We start from the raw sequence: 25,998 nt of genomic DNA, 5'->3' as shown, positions 1-25,998 counted from the left end.
GAAAAGAATCCAAAACCCTTGCCCTGAACCAAAAGTATGGAGAAAAACCAATTTACTATACTAAAGTAATGTAAGAAGGAAACAGAAAATTAGAATAAAAACATTTCAGCTACTGAAAATTTCTCCTCCAAACTAATCACAAGGCAGATGAAATTTGATTGAGTGAATCATACATCCTTAATGAATATTTGGGAGATGTGGGAAAACAAACACAAAACACCTCACTTTGAATTAGAAATTTAATAACTAAGTATCAAAATAATCCATCCCACCAGCAAACACCCCCTAACTGATCAAAAAAGGGAAGAAATAAATAAAATTTATATCCATGTATCAAAATGGGCTCACAGTATACCTGAGAAAATGGACTGAATGATCAATTCTGAGATATAACCAGGTAAAATTATTACACTTTATAGATAAAAAATATAAAAAGTCATGAGGCAAAAATACCAAACTACTTATAAGAATAAGAAAATTAAGCTGGCATTACATTTCTTAACAAAACTTGTCAACAGTAAGATACAAAGCAAGATACCACTGAAGAAAGTAAGGCCTAGAATTTTATATTCAGCCAAGTTGTCTTTCAAGCATGGAGACTACTGAAAACATTTAAAACACGTAAGAATCAGAAAAATACATAATTCTGAGCTCTAAGAAATATCCTAGGATTTCAAGATTTACCATAAGGCTGTAGTAATCAAGATAGGATGGTACTAGAAAAAGGACAGAAACAACCAATGGAAGATAACACTGAGTTCAGAAGTAGTCCTACTCATAGATGTTCAATAAATTACTGAAAAATACCCAGAATATTGAATTAGGAAAGAACTACCTTTTCAACAAGTGGGCTAGAATTACTGGATATTCATATATTTAAAAATTAACCTTAATCTATGCCTGGCAGGGTATAAAAAATCTCATAAAAGCACAAAACCGTACCCAATGAATATAAAATATGAATTATATACACTTGACCCATACTTTGCATGTATACAAAAATGAACTCATAAAACCATAAAAATTTCCAAAGAAAACAAAGGACAAAGAAAAATTCTCCAAGAAAACATATGACCTTGGATTTAAAAAGATATACAAACCACATACAGAAGAACTGGTACTTTGAAGTTTATCAAAATTAAAAACTCCTTAAAACACACTGTAATAAGATGAAAAGACAACCCATGGACTGGAAGAGAATATTTGTAAAACATGTATCCCATAAAGGACTGAAATCCAGGACATATAAAGAACTTTCTCAATCAATGGGAAAACAACTTATCTAATTAAAAAACAAAGATTTGAAAGGACAATTTATCAAAGAAGAGATAGGAGTGACAAATAAGCATATGAAAAGACACCAAAAGCAAAGTTAACTATGAAATGCAAATTAAAACCAAAACAAGATCAATACATAAACTTTAAAATGGCTCAAATCAAACAAACAGATAATATACCATTATGAAGATAATACAGAGCAATTCAAACTCTCATACATTTCTGGTAGAAATGCAAAAATGGTACAGCCACTCTGCAAAAACAATTTGGCGGTTTCTTCTTTAATTTCTATAAATTAAACGTATACCCATCATTTCACTCTCTAACACGATACTAGGTGTTTACCCAAGAGAAATGAAAACAAAAGTCCACACCAAAATCTGTATGGATGTTTGCAGGATTTTTACTCATAATTGCTCATATTGGAAATCCAAATGTCCACCAACTGCTAAAGGGGAAAACAAATTGTGGTATACCCATATAATGGAATACTACTCAACAATAAATAGGAATGAAAATGCAACAACATGGATGAAATTCAGGTTCATTACATTTAGTAAAATAATCCAGACTCAAAAGGCTACATACTACATGATTCCATTTATATGGCATTACAAGAAAAAGGCATGATTGGTTGGGGGAGTGGGAGATGATTATAAAGACGCATAAGGGAATTTTTTGGCACTACAAAAATGTTTTAGATCTTGATGCTGGTGGTGGTGACATGACTGTACACTTTGACTTAATTGTGCACAGTTTAACTGCATATAGAATTTTGTGTACTGTGTATCTAAAAAGGGTCTAATTTTCTTTTAAGTTTTATCTCAATAAACCTGATGAATTCTTAACATCCTTCCTTTTAATCAGACTTCATCAATCTATTTCTAGATTTTCACACTTTTCTGTAACCACTAAATGCATAAAAGGTCTTTAACTTGTGGTTAATGACTCACTGTTTTCAGTACATTATTTCCTTCTTTGTTTAATCACATAAAATATGAGATCATATTCACTTAACCACAAATGTGAAGACTTTTCATTTCCTTCTTACTTTTATAGTATAATAACGAAAACAAAAAAAATGAATTTGCACAAACACTGCTATTTTGGTATCTGCTAAAATAAAACTATTGGCCAGCAGGCACGGCATCATAACATGAAAAAGACATTTTCTAGGTGAAATGTCCAAACATGATATGCAAAATGCAATTAAGAAATATGAATATATAATGGATAAAAGATGATTTATAGGAGAGCTTACAACTTTATACAGTGAGTTTCTGTGGGTTAACAAACTAAGTAAATGAGCAGAGATAATATTAATACTAAAAATATAGCAGCAATAGCAAATAGTAATTACTATATGCCACATACTCTTCTAAGCACATCACAAAATTAAATCACTTGATGTTCATAATAAACCCCTGAGGTAGGTAAATGCTATTTTATAGATTTATAAACTAAAGCAGAACAAATTCAAGTAACTTGCCTACTGTCACAGAGTCAATAAGCAGCAAAGCTGGGATCTGAAAGGTAAGAGAATATTAATATATAGAATGTATCTATGTTACACCTTTTTTGATGGTCATTAACTTTGAATATTCACCTTCTCTTCCAAGGTCTCACTTATAGATGTTGCTAGTTTCAAAAGCTCTTCAGAATCTTTTTGGCATCTAGGATTCAAAATGAAGGATCCCAATTTCAATTTTCTGAAATGCTATAAATTGTAACTCATATTCAAAACTAAAATTTAAGAAATGTGTTAAGAAAAAAAAGTGGAATTTTGCCACCAGGTAGCACGAAGTGCTTACCTGACTTGAAGGTAGTTGATTAATAAATGCATTAATTAAAAATCATGATGCTATATAAATAGGATTTAGTTTTAAATTGACAAGGAAGAAACTATTTGCAACAATACTTCTGACTTAATAGGCTAGAAAGGAAAAAATTACATAGTGGACTCATAACTCAGTAATTCCCAGATTTTTTTATTTTAAAGTTGTAGCTTCTGAAGACTTCAAAGTGGGAAAATTCTTATTTAGCATAAATCCATTTTAATAAATTGATCTTTCCACTCCTCCCAGAACAAAGAAGATGTCATAATAAAGGTTTATACAGTTTGGTGTATTTAGTAGTACTGCAACTATTAAGGGACTTTAGTTACTTTTTAAATTTTTTAAACTATCATTTCCAAAATATTGCTTTTATAATAAAAAAAAAAGTTATTTAAAACAGAAAACATTACCCAATATTTGGCTTGCGATTATAGCTCTCCTGAAACTGGTCCAAGGCAAGCATCGCTGTGTGTATCTCTAAAGGTGCCTGTTTAGAACATTAAAAATTGCTCAACAGTTATTGCCAGCATAACATGTGCTAGACAGGCACTGTGCTAAAATTTTGTAAACATTATTTAATTCTTAAGATAAATCAATGACCTTAATACTACTATTATCTCTAATTAACAGATAAGGAAGCTGAAGCTTAGAGAAGTTAAACAACTTGACTTAAAGGCCGTAAGGCTATTATTTAACATAATAGTGTGTCAGTCCCAGGTTTTAGTACGTTATCTGCATGAAAGTCACAGTAATATCAACTAACAACAACAAAAATTTGTATAAAATCAGTATCACCAAATCCATTTCCTTGATCAATGTTTATAAATCTGGAAACTGTTCATATAATAGTTCTTTCCTTACCACAAATAAACTCACTGCTGCACAATTATATTCAGGGATTTAAAAGTACAGAATAAATGCTTCCAAGGTTTTTAGGAAGAAACATGTATCATATAAAACTACATGGTTCATATGGACACCGGGGAAGGTATGTGCTATGGTGAGTGCTGTGAAAGGTATAAGCCTGATGATTCAGAGACTTGTACCTCTGGGGCAAATAATACATTATATGTTACTAAAAATAATTAAAAAAAAAAAAAAAAACCTACATGGTTCAGAAAATCTTTTAGTAAAGTCATCTGCATAAATTACTGAAATCATTTTTTTAAAAACCAGAGCTAGTATATCATTATTAAAGTAACATATATTCCTATTATTTTAAAAAGTTTTCCATGAAATAAATTCCTGTTTTTAATTCTTGGGAGTCAACTCTAGGTATGTGAATCCAACCTTTATTAAAAAAACCTGACAGAAAGGTATATACATGGTTAGCCTACTTCAACTTTAAAATGTCTCTTACCAATTCCCAACCCCACTTTGCTTCCTCTTTAAAAACTACAAAGTGTTTATTTACCTCAGGGTTGCTAAAATCCGCAATAAGGCACTTTGGATGTTTTATCTGAGTCTCCAATGGCTCCTTAAAAAAAAAAAAATTTTTCTTCAGAGTAAGTGAGTGATTCCTTGACAAAATATATAGAGCACTAAAAGGAATACATCTCTCTCAAAGGTCTGAAATAACTATGGATGGTTGGGCTAATACGGTTTAATTGAAATATAAAAGAGTTACTATTCCCTACTGCCCCTTGTTTAAACAATTGTATTTCATTTTTTTGAATGTTAAATGCAATTAGACAACCTGCTACTATATTTGGGAAGAATTGGTGAAAACACCTATATACTTGAAAAAAACTACTGTTTTAATAAAAAAGCTACTGTATTTTTTTGATATCGAATTATCAAGATTTGTTATGCCTGATAAGACTTGAATAAATACTCAAAACTGAAATTTTCTGCGTGGAGCAGAGAACACACGAAGGCCGAAAAACCCAGCCAATCAACCAACCATCCCCTCAAACATCCACCCAATCTGAAATTTACTTGGGGTATAAACCTGAGGCATTATTAAAAACTGGGAACAGAGCCAAGAGGAAATAATGCAGGGACAGATTTGATGAACTATATTTTGATCTGTTGTTTTCTTCTCACTTTGGCTTGGACTAAGCCTTGTAGAGGACTATGGTTAATAATTGTTCTGGAAAGAAGAGGCAATCAAGTTAAACCTTGAGAACTTGCAAGAAAATATAGAGATGTAGTATACAGCTTATAATGAGAAGGAGCCTGTGGATTTAAGCGGCAAGAAACTCCTTAGTTCCTTATTACACAGTAGCTACTATATTCTCTCTCTGTCTCTTTTTTAAAAGATATTATTTATTTGTCACACAGAGAGAGACAGCACAAGCAGGTGGAGTGGCAAGCAGAGGGAGAGGCAGGCTCCCTCTGAGCAAGGAGCCAGATGTGGAACTCAGTTCTAGGACCCTGGGAACATGACCTGAGCCAAAGGCAGATGGTTGAGCCACCCAGATGTCCCTGCTATATTCTATTTAGAAACTTAAATTTCCTTTCAATGTCAGTTTGTATAGGCTTATTTTATATTCCCAACATATACACTCTTTCCTGAAATTAAAATTTAAAAACCTGAACTAAGTATGAAAAATATTCCTTTTAATTTAAAAATGTAAATAATTGAGTAGTAAAACAAAACATAGCTTCAATGCTTGTTAAATCCTTCAAACATATATTAGTTTTATCTTTTGTCTTAGGGAATAAGAAGAATGATCAACTCTTTGATGATTCAAAAAAGTAGAGTCCTTTTGAGGTAATTTTTATACTTTAATTACATGCATTGGTATTCTAGATATAAATTTTTTTTTCTAGATGTAATTTTTAAAAATTGTTATCAGTTTATTTCCCTAAATTGATCCCATTTCCCTCCAAGTATGTACAAATTAAAAACCAAAAATCTGGGGCGCCTGGGTGGCTCAGTGGGTTGAACCACTGCCTTTGGCTCGGGTCGTGGTCTCGGGGTCCTGGGATCGAGTCCCGCATCGGGCTCTCTGCTCAGCAGGGAGCCTGCTTCCTTCTCTCTCTCTGACTGCCTCTCAGTGTACTTGTGATTTCTCTCTGTCAAATAAATAAATAAAATCTTAAAAAAAAAAAAAAAAAACCAAAAATCTGTTCAGCTACTAAATCTACTGAATTAATTGTCTGGTTAACTATTACTTTTTTTTCTCTTCTACAAAGAAATATATTTAAAGCAAAAAAAACCAACAAACAATACTTACAAAGCAAAATGTTTTAGGAGTCTTAATTTGGACAGCTATGCCTCCATGTAAATAAGGTTCCAGGTCTGTAGTATCACCAATGCTGAAAGAAAATGGTGATACCACTAAAAGAAAAATAAGAAAACCATTATGTACTGATATAGGTATTTAAATTTGAAGACTTATCATGATAAAAATCTTAATTTTCCCTAACTTATACAATTAGAAGATCCCATTATAAATCTTTTTTTGGAGGGGGCAGAAAGTGTGGAAAACTAGACACACTATTTTTCCAATGTGACCTCAAGCACTTACAAATTACCAAGAAAACCCAAAGGGGGTAACAGTAATGAGGGATGCTTACTACTAACTAGTAAAATCATTTTATAAGACATCAATAACTAATACTGATAACTAATAATTATATACAATTAATACTAAAATATAATGTGGTACTGGCTAATGAGTAGGTAGGCAGACAAATGGTCGCCTGAAGATTCTGAACTATCACAATCCCCCATGGCACAGATCCCAAAATAACAATAACCCTAAATGATTAGCTGAGTCGATTTCTGCAAAAGCAGATAAAAATTCTTTAATGTTAATGATCTAACCTGTATTTTACGTATCTGGATATAGTCTGGGAAACAAAATCCAGTAATTTTGTTACCAAAGATGCTCAATTAACCATAGATCCAAAATTGTTTTAGTATAAAGAGTTCACAACAGGACTAATTTTTTCTCTCCTAAGGATCCATTTTGCAGTCATTACAAGAAAAAAAAAGTAATCTATTTACTAGTCTATACAGTAATTACATAATTAGATTTTCAAATGTCCTAAAGATTAACATGAATCGTTCTTAGCTAACAGGTGTAAACATGCCACCTTTGAGTTACAAGATGTCTAGCAATGTCTTTACATCTTTTAAACATGGCTGAAGGAAAATCACAAACTATGCAAATTAACACTGCTAAAAATTCACTATCTTCAACTTCAAATGGGCACTAAATGAAGACTGATAATCCTTCTATTTTCTTTTAAATCTTTTTATTTTTTAAAATGTTTACTCTCCTCAAATCTCTAACTGTGGCACCTTTCCTCTCCTTTGGGCAATGACCTCATCTTAGTCTATTAAAAAAACCAAATTCCTTCGGCTTTTGCCAACAAACCCACAAACATGCCTGCAACAACATCCATTCACTTTTTCCATCCAAGCCACTGAATAAAAACACATTTCCATGTATAGTTCATAGCCACCTTACAACGGGCCTGACCTGCCCTTCCACCTTACCTTCTCTTCAAAACTTCCCTTTTGCACTCCCTAAATGAGTAAGTTGCCCGTGTTGCAATATTTCCCTCCTTACTGAATGAGATCATGAAATTTCCTCTTACATGCCTTAAGACTTGCTACCTCAACTCCCACTGCCACCCTGCCATATTATATCTTTTAGTCCCTTGAATTGTTTTGCCTTTTATTATTTGGCCTTGCATAGAATATTCTTTTTACCACTTTCCTAAGTCAATCCAATCTTAAAATTTTTTTTTTTTTTAAGATTTTATTTATTTATTTGACAGACAGAGATCTCCAGTAGGCAGAGAGGCAGGCAGAGAGAGAGAGAGAGAAGCAGGCTTCCTGTGGAGCAGGGAGCCCGATGCGGGGCTTGATCCCAGGACCCTGAGATCATGACCCGAGCCGAAGGCAGCAGCCCAAACCACTGAGCCACCCAGGTGCCCCAATCCAATGTTAAAATTTTAATCAAGATATTCTGTCCTCACTGCTGCTGTACCAAGACTGGGTAGATTTCCTTGCTACATTTAGAGTTCCCAGAATGCCTGTATTCTGTTTATACCATTGCTGCTTAAGGTAAGTATCTCCTCACTTGGATCGAATGTTTTGAAGCCAAGAACTAGATCATGTCGGAGTTAATGCTGAATTCTCAGCACTGAGTAGATTGTCTGAACTACTAAAGTGCTAAATAACGAGTAAGTATAAATGAATTAATAAAACAAATAAACTTACCAGTTATTTGTTGTGTAGATCCATTTAAGCCCGTCATTCCATTAACTTCTCGAAATGTTACAAACTGCCCGGTCTCAAGTTTGTGAGGATGATTTTCAAGGCAGGTGACAATGCCAGGATTAGCCTAAAAACAAGTTCACGTATACCTTTTTTGTACAAATTTTAAATCTCTCACAAAAGGGACCATGTTATCATAAAATTCTCAAAATAGTCAAAATACTGGGACATTCCTTTTTTAGTAAAAGCCTTTTAAGAATTCTCGCAAAATAATGATCATCTTATTTTACTATCAATGTTTAAAATAGAATTTTTATATTTCGGGGAGACAGATTCTACAAGGGAGTTCGGATATTTCACATATATAAAGATTTCTGTGACTTCTGAAAGACATTCAAGTCATCAAATTTAAATTTTAAAGTTTTGTTACAAAAAACTGTACAAAAATGATGAATCTAACTTTAAAATCAAGGAAATAGAAGGAAGAAGGACAGAAATTTAAAGCCAGAAAACTGGTAGTTTAAAGCTTGCCCAACACTTTAAAGGAAAAAAATACATAGCCCAGTTTACCAGGATAAAAATAGGAAGAAATTGGCTTATCTTACCAAACAGGATGGATGGGATAGGTCAAAGGCCCCAAAATTTCCCAACTACATATAATCCAACACACTTCTTGAATAAGATAATGATAACTTAATCTAGTAAAAGCTAAAGAATTGTCATTCTGTCTTTCATAATTGTGAAGATTCTAAAAATTCTCTTGTGGACTGAATAATTTGGAAAAGAATAAAATCATGATCACAAACATGTAGATAAAATTAACCTAATGTGGTTTACTAATGTCTCAAGAAGAATAAAATTCATAAGGACTTTATTAAAAAAGAGGAATAATTTGAAGGTAAGTTAAATGGGAACACTTATGGTTATTTTATAATTCTTTATGGATAACCTTCATACTTTGTGCACTGTTCAATAAAAGAAAATACCAACGTAATACAAGCATCCATACTAGACCCGGAGCATATTCTAACTGTATGATATTTGCAGGGACAAACTAAAATCAAGTACAAAGGTTAAAGGTTGAATAAAAAAATCATTCTGTAAGTAGAGAGACAGAAAATGATTTTTTCAAATGCATTCTTCCTAAGAAGGGGTGAAAAGGCAACATTACACTGGGTTAAAAATCAAGCATAAAGACAGAAGCACAAACACTATCAGGTCAAAATATATTACTCCCTTATATTTGGCTTCTTTTTGAGCTTTAATGTAAACTGACTAAAAGGATGCAAATAAATGTAATGATTTAGACTAAAACAAACAAACCAAGAACTAAAAAAAAAAAAAAAAAACAAGTAAGAAATTGATCATGATGATTTTTCTCCAATTCTTTTAGGGAATTAAAAACTTAAGCTTATATGAACTTTCTAATGTGACTAGAAAGTACATACTTTTTGATCTTAAGGGTAATTCTTAACTTTTTTCCTCCTCCAAATGATGTTTTAGAAATATAACAAATTTTAAAAAAGCTCTTGTCTATGTATCCTCCTGTAGTCAAGTGATGGGCCAGGTGACTTATGACATACTTAGTACATCTACAATCTGACATAATAAACACTGTTCAGTAAACACTGAATCACACTTCATGTCCAATAGGAGCACCACACTGAACAAAATTAAAATTATGACATAAGTAAATGTTTATGTACCAATTATTAATGTTAGAAGGAATCCAGATACTCTTGTCTATTCTAACTTTATAATGCAATCAAGAGATTTACACAATATTCCCTTACAAATTATCTTAAAATATTATAAAACAAATGAAAAATACTGCATATTACAGCATTTTGCTAATATCACTATTTGCAAAATTATATTCACATCAACATTAAAAAATTAATCATATAAATACACAATTACATATATATGCATATATATATATACACACAATCATACTTGTGTAATATTTGAAATGAAAATTTCTTTTGGCTCTTCTCCGGTAGTATCTGAAACTTCAAATTCATCACCGAAATCACAAAACAACCGTGACCAAATTCCATGCATATCTGCACTGATGAACTGTGAAATGATAAAAAATAAGTTCAAGCTTATCTATTTACCTAAAGAAAAAACCTCCACCTCTATTTTAAGCCCCCTCACAACATGTTTATTTGTAATTAAGATTATCCAAAAACCCCACAAAAAAACAGAACAAAAACAAAAACAAACAAAAGACTATCCTTTGGGATATAAAATGAATCACAAATAAAATACATTAATTGTAAACTGTTTCAGGAATCAAGGATATTGGTATTTGGGACTGGATATTTCTAAGTATTACACAATTAGAAGATGACACAATCATCATTATACATTCTCTGATTTTTTTCTTTTTAGAGATTTTATTTATTTATTTGACAGAGATCACCAAGTAGGCAGAGAGGCAGGCAGAGAGAGAGAAGGAAAGCAGGCTCCCCGCTGAGCAGAGAGCCCTGGGATCCAGACCTGAGCCAAAGCAGAGGCTTTAACCCACTGAGCCACCCAGAGGCCCCTACACTCTCTGATTTTTAAATGACAAAAATTCTTTCCTTGTCCTAAAACTCAAGTAAAATATTTAAGAAATGGTTATTTTGGTTCAATGGTCTTAGCAGCGAATTTTTACTTTCCATTTGAGAAAATAATGAGTGCCTAGTCACTAAAAGTAGAGTTAATGGAAACTAGAACAGAGCTCAAAGCTGAAAATAAAGGCCACAAACAGAAAAGGGCTGAGGTACTAACAGTATACATCAAAGTGAAGAGAGATAAAAATCAGATTCTTACACACAATTGTTAATCACTGTTTTATTAAAAGTGATTTTTATAATATTCTCCATTCTAAGAAACTGTAAAGAAACTGTTTTTGTGCTCAAAATTATTTTTAGAGTTAAAAATAATAAAGGGAAATTCTTACTCTGTAACACATATGATCCTGTATAAAGTCATTTTTTTTTAAATAAAAACTTGTATATTCATATTTGGATATAAAAATGTAGCCCATTAAAGTATTTTATACCACTTATTACATGAAGTAGTGAGAGTCAATAGAAGACTACCTCCTACTGGATCATGTACTGCCTTTACTATCAAAATGGACACGCACAGCATTTTTTATGAGACAAAACTGAGCAGAAATTTAGAAACTTTTTAGCTTCAAAAGCTGTAAACTTGAGGACATTTTCTTTTGAGAACAACTTTCAAGTAAGACAGTGTATATCAATTACATAAATAAAGATTTTAGCTCATAACTCAGTGTAATTAATTTGTAAAACTTCTGTGCCCTGTCTTAAGTTTACTGACTACCTTATGTCTTATTCATCTGTTTAAAGTGTGAACCACAGCATAATGTTGCACAGAATGCAAATATGTTATGTAAACACCACAATCCAAAAATTTTCACCACATCTATTTAATAGAGTGTGGCTGTTGGCTTAGTGCCTACCTCCAAGGAACGAACAGTTTTTTCTTTTTCCAAAGGAACAAATAATCCCACAAAGGAGGAGGGGCTAGTAATATATATGTAACTGCAGAGGATCAATTATGATTTTTCCAATCTAAACCTATTTCTGGTCTTTCCAATGTCACCACAACTCAAGTACTCCAGAAAAATCTAGAAGTCATTCTTGATTATTCTTTCCTTCACAACTCATATTCATCTATTCTCATATTTCAAATTCAGTGATTTCTTACAATCTCTATTTCCACCTCTCTTGATTAAGGCACCAGCATCTCTCACATAGGCTACTCTATTCTACCCTCATATTTCAATGGCTCTCTTTTCTCTTTGGGTTTTTTTTTTTTAGATTTTATTTATTTGTCAGAGAGAGAGTGAACACAGGCAGACGCAGAGGGAGAAGCAGACTCCCTGCTGAGCAAGGAGCCCGATGTGGGACTCGATCCCAGGACGCTGGGATCATGACCTGAGCCGAAGGCAGCTGCTCAACCAACTGAGCCACCCAGGCGTTCCTCTCTTTGGTTTTGTAATTCCTTCATGTTCTTAAGAATTATTGAGGACCGAAAGAGTTTTTATTTCATAGGTTGTAACTATTGATATTTGTTGTGTTAGAGATTAAAACTGAGAAACATTTAAAACACAAGAATACACACACATTCCCTTAGCTGTCAAAGCAATAGTATCACTACGCATCATCTAGACTTTGGAAATTCCACTGTACCCCATAAGAAAATCAGACTGAAAAAGCAAATAACATTTTATAATAATATGATGAAAATAGTTTTGACTTTGCAGATCCCATGAAAAGATGTCAAGAATTTCAGTATCCTTGGACCATACTTTGAAAACTACTGCTCTAGACTATTTTCTATACAGCATATCCAGAGTAAATCTTTTAAAAAACATACATTAGGCCAAAATCATGGGCTTAAAACTCAGCTATCCTCAAAGTTATTTAAGTTATGGCCTTCTAATTACTTCTCTGAACCCAATCCTCTGAAAATGTGTACTCATATCCTCTTTACCCAAACTCCGTTTTGGTCTTGCTTGCGTCTTCCTGTTCCTTAAACACACCAAGCAAATTTTTATACTTGTAAGTCTTTATACCTGCTGTTTTCCATGATTTGAATCTCTTTCCCACATTTTCTACAGCTGGCTCTTTATAATTATTCAGGGTTCTATTCAAATGTTATCTCCCCAAAGAGGAGTTCCCTGACCTTTAATTTAAGAGAACCAACACTAGTTCCCATCCCAACGTCATGTAGACATTATACTCTACTTTTTACCTAGCTTTTTTTCTCCATAGGACTTGAAACTAGGTATTTCTTTGCTTTTTTACTATGTATCTTCCTTACTAGATAATTTTCTAGAGTAAGAAAATTTGTTTGTCCTATTCACTAATGTATTCCTACTGCCTCCAACTGTATCTGTAGCAGATGCTCAGTTTTTCTTACAAGAACCAATAAACGTCTGGAAAACCACCATTATGCCATTTTTAGAGTTAAATGATGAAGTCAATATTCACTATTCTTTCCATTCCTAACCTTATTTCTTCCTTAGTTTTGGTAATTTGCTGTAAGTCAAATTTAGATCTTGGTTTTGAAAACAGGAAATGAACATGATGCCAAAATTGAGAGGAAAATATTACTGTGAGTATCCTCATGTAAAAAGAAACTTTTTACACAACGCACTGAAAAACTACAAATTCTAATAGTGGAAGTGTTCTTTCTTTAACTACCTGTCATTATTAAATGATACTATTACCTTAATTGGAGGGCAATGAGAATGGCAAAAGTTATTGATCTTCTTCTGCAATGGAAGCTTGATCTCAGTTAATACAACACACTGTTAAGAAGAACATAAGAAATTAAATACTAGAAAATAAACAATTAGTTTGGAAAAATACACTTCTAAATCAGAAGCATTTCAGTTTGCATCATGAGAAAAACATTGTCTTCCTTACTAAAAAATACTATTCTATTGTACTCCATCCTAAGGTTAAAACCTTCAGAGTTATGGAATAGCAAAAGTAAAAATAACATACTACATTAGTTGGCTTAGCTTGCTTTTACTTCAGATATTCAACAGATTCACAATATGACTTTTGCTTTATGACAGGGTTATTAGTGAAACCACCAATTTCTGTTATTTTAAAAAAGCAGATTATAATTTTTTTTTCTTTCATTTATTTATTTTATTTATTTATTTACTTATTACAGAGAGAGAGAGAGTGAGAGAGGGAACACAAGCATGGGAGAGCTGGAGAGGGAAGCCCGATACGGGGCTCGATCCCAGGACTCTGGGATCATGACCTGAGCTGAAGGCAGATGCTTAACGACTGAGCCACCCAGGTGCCCCAGCAGATTTTAATTTTCAATGCTTACCTTTTTATCATCACCCTGTGAGATAATTACAGCTCTATAATTAGATTTTATCTTAAGTAACTTAGTTTCATAAAGGTCAAAAATTTTCCTAAGGTTATTCATCTATCAAGTGGCAAAAGCAGAACTAGGCTCTCATTCCAGACTTTTTCTCTCTGCTCATTCCCATGAATTAATTGTATAACTCATTTTCACTACAAATATCCAGGTGTGAATTTATTCTTATTCATCTAGCTCAGAATATGGTATGCTTCCTGCAGGGAGATATTTCTCTTCGATGGGTCTCTTACTTTTTGTACATGTCTCAACTGGGTCAGCCATGAATCCAAGGCTCTCGACCATTCCTGGGTCATTTCTCAGGATTATATTTGCTTTGTGAAAGCTTAGGAATGAGGTTTGATACCCTCTGGAACAAAGAGGGAAAGCATATATCTGTTGCGTGCTATAAAACAGCAGGTTTCCCAAGCTCAGTGCTCCTCTTCTCAAAAGGGACCCATCACATGAGCAGACATCCACTGAGTCCTCGGCACTACACTAGTGGGGTTGGAGGGAAGACAAAAGGAAATGAAACAAATAGAACTTTTTTTTAAGTAGGCCCCATGCAGTGTGGATCCTAATGTAGGGCCTGAACTCACGACCCTGAGATAAAGACCTGAGCTGAAATCAAATCAGATACTTAACTGACTGAAACACTCAGTTATCTCATGACACTCATACTTCTTACCATGCTCTGAGTAATAAAGTCCTTAGTCTCTGACCCAGAAATCTCATGTTTTCTGCCAGCAACCAGTAATATTAACAGGCTAACTTACTAAGTTTGTAAACAGAATAAAATCTGAGACTTATCATTCACTGAATCTAATTTGTGTTTCATCAATGCTGGAAAATTCTCAGCCATAATTTTTTTGAATATTGCTCTTTCCTAATACTCGCCTTCCAGAAATCTAATCTGATGAACTGAACCTTTTCATTTAAGCTCTCTCTCTTAAAGATCTTATTTATTTATTTGAGAGAGGGACAGAGAGAGGGAGAAAGTGTGCATGACCAGGGGGGAGGAGAGGTAGAAGGAGGCAGAGGGAGAGGGAGAAGGGAGGTGGATGCCCTACTGAGCAGAGAGCCAGATTTTTGGGGGGCGGGGGGGGAGTGGGAACTGATCCCAGGACACTGGGATCATGACCTGAGCCAAAATCAAGAGTTGGATATTTAACTGACTGAGCAACCCAGGCAACCAAAGCTCTCATTTTTTTAAATTTCTTTCACACTTAACTCTAATTTCAATGGGCTATAGTCTCAATAATCTCTTTAGCTCTTTAAGTTCACTAATTCTTACTCCAATTGTATCTACCCACTGCTTAATCTACCTAGTGAGGTTTAATTTTTAAGACGATATTTTCCTTTCTAAAAGTTCTATTAATTCTTTATCATATCTGCCTGTTTTTAAGTTTTTTTTATTCCCATACTGTATATTTAATTCCTTCTGTATTTCCTTTTCCATCTGTAATTCCTTTTCCATACTGTATATTTAATTCCTTCTTTCAAGATTCAGTCATTTGAACACCTATATTTTTTAGTCTGTATCCAATTATTCTATTATCTGAAATTCCTGGAGGTTAATTCTATTATTTGTTATATTCACTGACTCTTGATCACACTGCACCTACATTTCCTGTCTTGTTATTTTGTATCCTGAATCACCTTCAAAGTAGCTTTATATACTGGAATATACCATGGTTTAGTTGGAGGTAGATTCCTTTGTATTTGTTTAATTTCTTTCTGGCATTCCAGGATATCACCAGTTTACTTCTTACGTCAAATTCTCAGCTTGGGAAATTTTACATTGTAAAGAATTGTAAAGTTTATCTCCAAACTCGGGTGAGGACAAGCATATGGTTGTGAATTCCCAGAGAAGAGCATTATTTTTTTCATCCAGAGCTCAAAAGAAAACAGGCAATCTTGTTCTGATGGGCAAAAGACTATTCTAATCAACACTTTCCTTGTATAGCTCTCTTAGGTTCTAACTTTACGAAGAGGGGTAGGTTGGAAATCCATTTCTCTCTCTCGTGTAAACCATTTTGTTTCTTCTGTTTCTAAATTATCACTAATTCCCAAGAAATGTGGTTACTGAAACCAGTGATCCCTGTCTAAAAGTGACCATAGCCAATAAGCAGTTCATTTCCTTTGGCTAATGTACATTTTTGGTCTCTGAGCACACCCCTTACATTATTTTAGGCTCAGATACTCATGTAAAAGAAGTCTATCAAAAATCAAATCAATAATCAAAAAACTCCCAGAAAACAAAAGGCCAGGACCAGCCTTACAGGTGAATTCCACCAAACTTTTAAAGAAAAGTTAATATATATTCTTTTTAAACTATTCCAAAAAAGAGAAAAGGAAGGAGAACTTTCAAATTCATTCTGTGAGGCCCTGATTCTAAACCAAAGATACTATAAAAACAAACAAAACTACAGGCTAATATCTCTGATAAACAGAGATGCAAAAATCTCAACAGAATATTAGGAAACTGAATTCAATAATACATTAAAAAACTTCAAAAAAAAAACCCTCTCTACCAAGATTAGTAGGATTTATTTTAGGAATGCAAGGGGCAGTTCAATATTTATAAACTGATCAAAATGATAAATCACATTAACAAGAGAAAGAATAAAAACCGTAGGATCACTTAAATCTCAACAGATGCAGGAAAAGCATCTGACAAAGTACAACATCCATTAATGGTAATAACTCTCAACAAAGTAGGTTTACAGGGAACATACCTAAACATAATAAAGGCCATATGTGAAAAACCCACAGCTAACATTTTCTTCTCAATGGTAAAAAAATGAGAGCTGTCCCTTTAAGATCAGGAACAAGTTAAGGATGCCCACTCTTACCGCTTTTATTCAACACAGTACTGTAAGTCTGAGCTGTAGCTATCAGACAAGAAAAAGAAATAAAAGGCAGCCAAACTGGTAAAGAAGTAAAGCTGTCACTATTTGCAGATGGGATGATACTATACATAGAAAACCCTAAAGACTGCAAAAAAACTATGAGAACTGCTACATGAGTTCAGTAAAATCACAGTTTACAAAATTAATATACACAAATCTCTTTTTATATACCAATATGAAGTAGAAGAAAGAGAGATTAAGAAAACAATCTCATTTACAACTGCACTAAAAAAAAAATCTAAAAATAAAACCAAGGAGGTAAAACTATGAAACACTGACAATAGAAATTAAAGACACAATACAACAAATGGAAAGATATTCCATGCTCATGGATTAGAAGAATTAATACGGTTAAGAAGTCCATACTATTCAAAACAATCTATAGATTTAATGCAATCCCTTTCAAAATACCGGCAGCATTTTTCACAGAACTACAACAAATAATACCAAAAATATTAAAAAATACTACGGAACCACAAAAGACTCTAAACAGTTCAAGCAATCTTGAGAAAGAAGATCAAAACTGGAGATATCACAATCCCAGATTTCAAGATATACTACAAATCTGAGGTAATCAAAACACTATGGTACTGGGACAAAAAGAGACACATAGATCAACCGAATAAAGAACCCAGAAATAAACCCATGCTTACCCATGCCCTTATGTTCAATTAATCTAAAAACAAAGGAAGCAAGAATGTACAGTAGGGAAAAGGCAGTTTTCTTACAAATGGTGATAGGAAAACTGGGACAGCCACATGTAAAAGAATCAAAATGGACCACTTTCTTATACCAAACACAAAAATGAACTCAAAATAAAGATCTAAATGTGAGACCTGAAACCATAAAACTCCCAGAAGAAAACAGAGGCATAATCTCTTTGACGTCAGCCACAACAACATTTTTCTAGACATGTCACCTTAGGCAAGGGAAACAAAAGCAAAAATAAACTTTTGGGACTATATCAAAGCTTTTGAACAGTGAAGGAAACCATCAATAAAATGAAAAGGCAGCCTATCATTTGCAGGTGCAAATGATCTATCTGAGAGGGGTTAATATGCAAAGTATATTAAGAAATTATACAACACAACATCAAAATTCCAAATAATCTGATTAAAAATGAGCAGAGGACCTGAACAGACATTTTCCAAAGACATACAGATGGCCAACAGATGAAAAGATGCTCAATGTTACTCATTATCAGAGAAATGCAAGTGAAGACCATAATGAGGTACCATGTCACATCCGTCAGAATGGCTAGAATCAAAAAGATAAGAAATATCAAGTATTGGTGTGGATGTGGAGACAAAGGAACCCTTTTGCACCGTTGGTGAGAATGCAAACTGGAGGAAAAGCTATAATGGAATATTACTCAGCCATAAAAAAGAGTAAGATCTTGCCACTTGCGACAACATGGATGGGCCTGCACAGTATTACGCTAAATTAAATAAGTCAAAGACAAATACTCTATGATCTCATTTGTTGGTAGAATCCAAAAAAATAAAAGAAATGAACAAAGAAACAAACAAAAATCCCGGTATTCAAACAGAAAGAACAAAATGGTTGTTGCTGGGGGGAGATGAGTAGCGGGATGGTAAAATAGGTAAAGAGGATGATGAGGTATGGGGTACAAACTTACAATTCTAAAATAAATAAGTCACAAAGATGAAAAGTACAGCATTGGGAATATAATTAATAATATTGTAATAACACTGGTGATAGATAGTGACTACACTTAACATGGTGAACATTAAGTAATGCACAGAATTCTTGAATCATTATACTGTATACCTGAAACTAATATGTTAATTATACTTTAATAAAAAAATTTAGAAAAAGGAAGTTTATTAAACAATTTTACTTAGAAAGTCTATTATGCATTTTTGTAGAGGATGGATTTCAAGTTATGCAGTCTAGAATGGAAGCCTATGCTGGTTTTAAAATTAGTGTGATATTATAATAATAAATATACTTTTGGGTCATTATCCAAGGTTCCTGGCACATAGAGCCAAAAACTCTTGTAATTTCCTATGTAAGAGCTATCGAGGCATTTGAGGCATCTTTTGTCATAGTATTTAGTTTTGTCCCAAGTCCTGAAATAGCTCCAGAGTGATAAAGGTGAAATAACATCTTTTGTTATTCATAACAAGCCTCTTTCAGCTACACCTGAGTTTAGATTAATGAAATGACATTTGGATGTCATTAAGGATGGGGCGCTGATTGTTAGGGGAACCAACCTTGTGATTTAAAATTCAGAACTTTCAGTCCTACGTCTCAGGCCTCCATGGAGAAGACAGGGGCTGGAGATCTACTTAACTGCTAAAGATCAATCATTTAATCAATTGTGCTTTCATAATGAGGCTGTCATAAAAATCCCTGAACTAGGGGCTCAGAAGGCTTTCAGGATTCATGCAGGTGCTGGGAAGCTGCCATACTTGGAGAGGGCATGAAAGCTGTGTGCCCCTTTCCCCATACATTAGTCTATGCGTCCCTTCTATCTGACTGTTCCGGAATTATAGCTTTTTTTTTTTTTAAAGATTTTATTTATTTATTTGACAGAGAGAGATCACAAGTAGGCAGAGAGGCAGGCAGAGGGGGGTGGGGGGAAGCAGGCTCCCTGCTGAGCAGAGAGCCCGATGTGGGGCTCGATCCCACCTGGGATCACGACCTGAGCCGAAAGCAGAGGCTTTAACCCACTGAGCCACCCAGGTTGCCTCTGGAATTATAGCTTTTTAAATAAACCAATCTGGTAAGTAAACTGTTTTCCTGCATTCTATGAGCTGCTCTGGCAAATTAATTAGACCCTGGGAGGGGGTGTGGGAATCTCTGATTTATAGCCAGTCTTTAGAAGCACAGGATAACAACCTCGACTTGTGATTCATGTCAGAAACGGGGCAAAAAGGGGGCTGTTGTGGAAATGAATCCTTACTGTATGGGATGTGAAGCTATCTTTTCCAAGTAATAGTGTCAAAACTGAACTGAACTATAGGACACTGAACTACGTGTCCAGGGAGTTGGAGAACTGCCTGCTTGGTTGGGTAAAACCCCCCCCATACACATGGTCACACAGTGTCAAAAGTACTGAGTAAAGGTGAAACAGAGTGCTTCTCCCTAAATGGGTAATATCATAATTTACTTGCAGAGAAAACCAGGGTTAACCTAGTCACTTCTGAAACATCTAAGGTGTGGAGAATTGTTGTTACTATTTAAGGTTAACTAAAGTTAATCTTAACTAAAGTAGACTGAATGTTGATTTGCATTTTTTATTCCTCTGCCATTGGATTATACATCATCCTTTGCCTATGGCCTTAGGAAGAGCAGTGTACTACATTCCTGCTCCTCGACTTCGGGCTTGATCATGTGACTCGCCTGGGCCAATGAAATATTAATGGAAGTAACATGAACAGAATTTGAAATGTGCTTAGATAGTTGGACTTGACTTTACACATTTCTTTGGTTGCCATGAAACCATGTACTTGGTGGACTCTTGGTTCTAGAAGAGAGCATACAGAACAAAACACGGACTCTGCAATTTTGAGTTCAGCCCAGAATGGCCGAACTCCAACTGACGTGTAGGTGCAGGAGAAAGAAAGACATGTTGCTAGAAATACATGCTGGGTAGTTTTTGATGAACATTACTGTGACAGTAGCTGGGTTTCCACATGTATATGGTCATTAGTCAAAACCATTAGTTAAATGTAATGGTTTTGTCAGTAGTTCTCAGGGTGTTCCCTAAAATGGGGCATTAGAAAAGTATTATTCTAAAGGAAGTCTTTTAACTTAAAATTTTCTGTTCTGTTCAGAAGACTAGGTTTAATTATATACTAAAATAACATGTAACAATTTGCCTTATAATCTGTCAATAACATCTAGTATAAAACATATAAAATAGAGTACCAACCTGGTATTTATCTAAGAAGGAGAGATCTGTGGTTTCATCTAAAGGAACAGAAGATGATGTGACATGAACGTATGGATTTAGTTCTGCAATATGGTGAAGTACAGCTTCAGCCCTAAAAAATAAATAAATAAATAAACAAACAAACAAATAAATAAAGAAAGAAAGAAAAGACTTTTACTATTCTTTCCTTCAATATACCCAATCTCTCATGCTTGGACACTTCGACAACATCAAAGAAACCTGAATGTTAGAAAATTTCAGTGGAAATTTATAAGACTTTTATAGATAACTATACAATCTTGAGATGTAGCATACTGTCATATTCCATAGTAAACCATATTAGTCTCAAAGTATACCCCTATGGTTCCATACTAAGTCTTTTAATAATAAAGACCCTTAACAATCATAAATTCATTTCTAGGTAGCAATATGAATATCTTAAAAATTTCACAAATATAAATAATTATGTAAGTATATGTTAACACTTATTTTACTATGGTGATGTGAATTTATGGTGATGAGTCAAACAACTCTGAATGAACTAGTGCACTGGACACAGAAAATATTCTAAGTAATTGCAAGAGTAAAAAAAAAATCCTACAATAATATATCAAAATATTCTATCTTCACCTGTTTCTCATATTAACAACATCATCTTCACAGAGAAAGAAGTTCGTTCCTAGATCCCACATTTGGCATTTTTCTGTATCATGAATGGTAAGTGCCTTTGAAAAGAGAAAAATCTCTGTTAAAGTCAGGAATAAGACAACTATCTCCAATACCTTTTATACTGTATCAGAATTATCCTGTGTAATAAACAATACAAAGTAATTAAAAGCTTCAGAATTGGGAAGCATACAAAGTTGGATTCATTCACACAGAGTATAACCATATACACCTGGAAATCCAGGAAAATTAAAGGAAAAACTACTTTAAGCCATAAGAGAATTTTAATTTAGGAAAGTAACATACTATATTAATCAAAATACAAAAAAATCAAAAGAACTCACAAAAGCAAACAATTTCAAATGCTCTGTATTCAAAGTAAGAGAGACAATTGGCTAATTGGAAAGAACATTTTTAACTTACATTAGAGATCTTATGGAAAAAGGGACAAGGTGTAAGAACATGGGGTATACTGAAAAAGAAATGCATATGGCCTTTTATTAAAGTATTTAAGCAGGTTCAACCCTGCTCAAGAATGAAATTCCTTTTCTCATGCATCAGAATGTATAAATCCAAAAGTTCGACAATATACTGTATTGGTGAATGAGGTGATCAGGCATTCTCATATATTATTGGCGGGAATATAGAATGGCCAATGGGAAATAATTTGGCAATCTCTAGCAAAAGTGTGCTTTTATTTGATACAGCAATCCCACTTTTAAAAATCTATCACAAAGACACACTGGGAAAGATACAAAAAAGACACATGTGCAAGAGTATTAACTGTAGCATTATTTGTAATAGAAAAAGCCTGAAGACAACAAAAATGTCCAATAAGGAATTGTGTAATAATATATGATAATCCATACAATGTATCCCATGCAGCTATAAAAAAAAGAATGAAATTTATATATTTAGCATTAGGGAGTAATCCCAGGATATGTTAAGTGATAAGGAGCAAGGTGGAGGCAAGTATGACACTTTATCTAAGAAAGGCAAGTGGGGATAAATATGTATACACATGCATATACAGATTTGCATATTTGTATGTATGCATTTGCTTATATTTAAAAACATGAAAAAAAGGCGGGCAACCTAATAAGGGAAGGAGGGAATTAGATAAGAGAGAAAGTAGATTAACCTGAATAAACCTTGCTTTATAATTTGTCTTTTTTTTTTTTTTTTAAAGAGAGAGAGAATACGAGCATGTGGCAGGGGAGGGGGTATGTAAAAGGAGAAGGAAAGAGAATCTTAAGCAGGCTCCATGCCCAGCACAGAGCCCAAGGTGGGACTTAATTTCATAACCCTGAGATCATGACCTGAGCCAAAATCAAGAGCTGGACATTTAACCCGACTGAGTCACGCAGGTGCCACTGTAATTTCCACTTTGAATTAGGTATGTCTTATAATAGTAAAAGTTAAATTTAAAAAAGTGATCCCTAAAAATCCACTACTACTGCTTTCTAAAAAGTAGTTAATTTGCCTGCCAAATCTGGATGGGATTTTTCCTAAGGATAAAAAAGAAAATCATTAAAGTAAGTTCAATAATTATATTGTTATTAACAATACTTAAACTGTTAACCTAAAGTTATGTCATAAATAGGTATAATACAACATAGGATAAAGCAAATACATAATTAGGTCCCTGTCATTAAGACTCAAACCCTCAGAGTAAGAGAAGAGATACAAATACAAAATCACAAAATTAAAGAGGTAGATATGGCTATCATCCTAAACTTGAAACTCAGAAATTTCAGTGTTGACTCATGATGAATTTTCTAGCTCTGTCCACTGAAAAGTCTTTACCATCAGTGACAAAGGCTACTAGGGTTGTATCTGAAGGACTCCAGAACTTGATGAAGATCCCAATAAGCCAAGATGAAACAATTTGAGCATCAACGAGAATAACAACTACACTGATCAAAACAAATTATACATGTTTAAATCCATGTTTATCATGATGTTCACACACATGCCACATAAGTTCACTAGTCAGTGTTGGGGGATGAAAGGAAACTAATGAATGATTTTGAAACCTGGTAAGTGAGGGGTGAAAAAAAATCAAGTATTTATTCTGCCTTTTATTTTTGTTTTTTTTTTTTTTTTTAAGATTTTATTTATTTATTTGACAGACAGGGATCACAATTAGGCAGAGAGGCAGGCAGAGAGAGAGAGAGAGGAGGAAGCAGGCTCCCTGCTAAGCAGAGAGCCCGATTCGGGGCTTAATCCCAGGATCCTGGGATCGTGACCTGAGCCGAAGGCAGAGGCTTTAACCCACTGAGCCACCCAGGTGCCCCTATTCTGCCTTTTAAACATGTACAAACTACACTTTAGTGAAACTAAATATGTGATAAATGGAAAATAGTTTAAACTATTATTCCAGCTAATAAATCAAAAAGAAATGACAGAATTAGAATGTCATTAGCCCTAATGAAATAATGTATTTAGGCAATGATCATTAATCGCTAGTAACAACCAGAAAAATAAGGCCAATAGATTATGATTTTCTCCTGATGAGAAAACAAAATTATCTGTGAAGCAATAAAAAGCCAAAAAAAACCAAATCTTGAATTTGAATCTTTGGATAGACCTTACCAGTTTACAGGAAATACAAGGGCAGATGTGTATGTGATAAATGACCTGGTTTCATTTACGAGTACACTGTAAGGGAAAAAATCAGGGAAGGGCAATCTCTACATTGAAAGTTCAGTACAAGTTCAGTACATGGACTTGACTTGGATCCTGATTAGAACAAAACAAATAAAATTTTCATAAGACAAGTGGGAAAATTAGAACTCTAACTAGATATTTGATGACTGAGGTAGGCAGGCTGTAAGACAGCCTTAATGGCTCCCAATTCCTGTTATTCAGGTCTTCATGTAATTCCCTTTCCTAACATTCATAAACTAGTGAATTGCTTTTAGCAAACAAGCATAGATAATGGAATGTCACCTCTGAAATTAGGTTACAAAAGACTGTGATTTGTTTTGCTAGGACACTCCCTTTCTTGTCTTCTTGCTAGCTTACTCTGATGAAGCAAACTGCCATATTGCGAGCTGTCCTATGGAAAGGGTCACATTTCAAGAATTGAGGGCAACCTCCAACCAAGAGCCAGCAAGGAACTAAAGTGAGAATGTGAAGCGGAACCACCCTGCCACTGAATCTTGTCAATCACTATGTGAAGGAGCTTGGAAGCAGATTCTTTTCCTAGCCTGAAGATGACTGCAGCCCTGCCAATATCGTAATTGGAGCCTCATGAGAGATCCCCAAAGAGACGAACCAGCTAAGTTGCTCCCTGATAAGTGCTAAGCTGCTAACCAGCTAAGCTGCTCCCTGATAAGTTCAGTTGCTAAGTTTTGGGGTAATTTGTTTCCAGCAATAGCTAACTAAGACAATGCTATTAAGGAATTGGTTACATTTTTAGGTGTGAAAATGGTATTGTGGTTATGCTTTCACAAGGCACCCTTATCATTTAGAGATATATATTAATATATTTAAGAATGCTATAGTAGGGTGTCTGAGGTTCCTTAAAAATAGTTTCAGGGGTAGAATTTAGTGATTCATCAGTTGCAAATAAGCCCCAGTGCTCATTACATCAAAGCCCTCCTTAATGCTAATACCCAGTTATCCCCTCCCTCCCACCGCCCCCCTCCTGCAACCCTCAGTCTTTTTCATTGGATTCAGGGTCTCTTATGGTTTGTATCTTCCTCAATAAAATAATAAATTATTTTATTTTTCCTTCCCTTCCCCTATATGGATGTTTGAGTTTTATATCAAAATAATTTGGGGGGACACCTGGGTGGTTGAGTGGGTTAAGCCTCTGCCTTCGGCTCAGGTCATGGTCCCGGGGTCCTGGGATCGAGCCCCGCGTCAGGCTCTCTGCTCGGCAGGGAGCCTGCTTTCCTTCCTCTCTCTCTGCCTCTTTGTGACCTCTCTCTGTCAAATAAATAAATAAAAATCTCTATTTAAAAAAAAAAAATTTGGTGGCTTGGGGACAGTGGGGAATGGGAAAGAGATAATATGGAACAAATTTGTCTATGAGCAAGTAACTGAAGTTGCATGATGGGTACATGGGGTTTTGTTTAGATTAGTCTCATAAAATTTTTAAACTTTCTGTAATAGTTTTTTTTAAAAAGAGGAAAATACAGAATTAAAACAATTTTGCTACTAAATGAAGCAGCAGCAATAATTAGGCCAAAGTGTAAAAATGATTGCCACTAATGATGAGCAAAAAAAAAAAAAAAGTTTACAACAAACAACTACCATAACCAAGGACGTTTATTCACTTACCTTAATTCCGGCAAGAACAAGATTCTTTGC

General features: G+C 34.2%; 1 protein-coding gene across 7 annotated transcripts in view; it reads right to left on the bottom strand.

Moving 5' to 3' along the window:
* Window positions 1–25,998, bottom strand: part of UBA6 (ubiquitin like modifier activating enzyme 6) — an 85,004-nt gene that overhangs the window by 35,094 nt on the left and 23,912 nt on the right. For 2 of the 7 annotated variants that reach the window (XM_082726354.1, XM_082726355.1), the window contains exons 4-13: window positions 25,969–25,997; window positions 21,643–21,737; window positions 21,013–21,124; window positions 13,547–13,627; window positions 10,249–10,371; window positions 8,296–8,419; window positions 6,296–6,399; window positions 4,528–4,590; window positions 3,524–3,600; window positions 2,885–2,951 (exon numbers count right to left, since the gene is read on the bottom strand). In XM_082726354.1, coding sequence (XP_082582480.1) covers window positions 2,885–2,951; window positions 3,524–3,600; window positions 4,528–4,590; window positions 6,296–6,399; window positions 8,296–8,419; window positions 10,249–10,371; window positions 13,547–13,627; window positions 21,013–21,124; window positions 21,643–21,737; window positions 25,969–25,997 — 875 coding nt within the window. Of the gene's footprint in view, window positions 1–2,884; window positions 2,952–3,523; window positions 3,601–4,527; window positions 4,591–6,295; window positions 6,400–8,295; window positions 8,420–10,238; window positions 10,372–13,546; window positions 13,628–21,012; window positions 21,125–21,642; window positions 21,758–25,968; window position 25,998 lie in introns of all 7 variants that reach the window. The other 5 variants (XM_082726358.1, XM_082726359.1, XM_082726356.1 and 2 more) reach the window with 3 other exon arrangements.

This window comes from Mustela nivalis (assembly GCF_964662115.1).
Source record: "Mustela nivalis genome assembly, chromosome: 4".
NCBI lineage: Eukaryota > Metazoa > Chordata > Mammalia > Carnivora > Mustelidae > Mustela > Mustela nivalis.
This window is presented reverse-complemented; position numbering and strand designations above follow the sequence as displayed.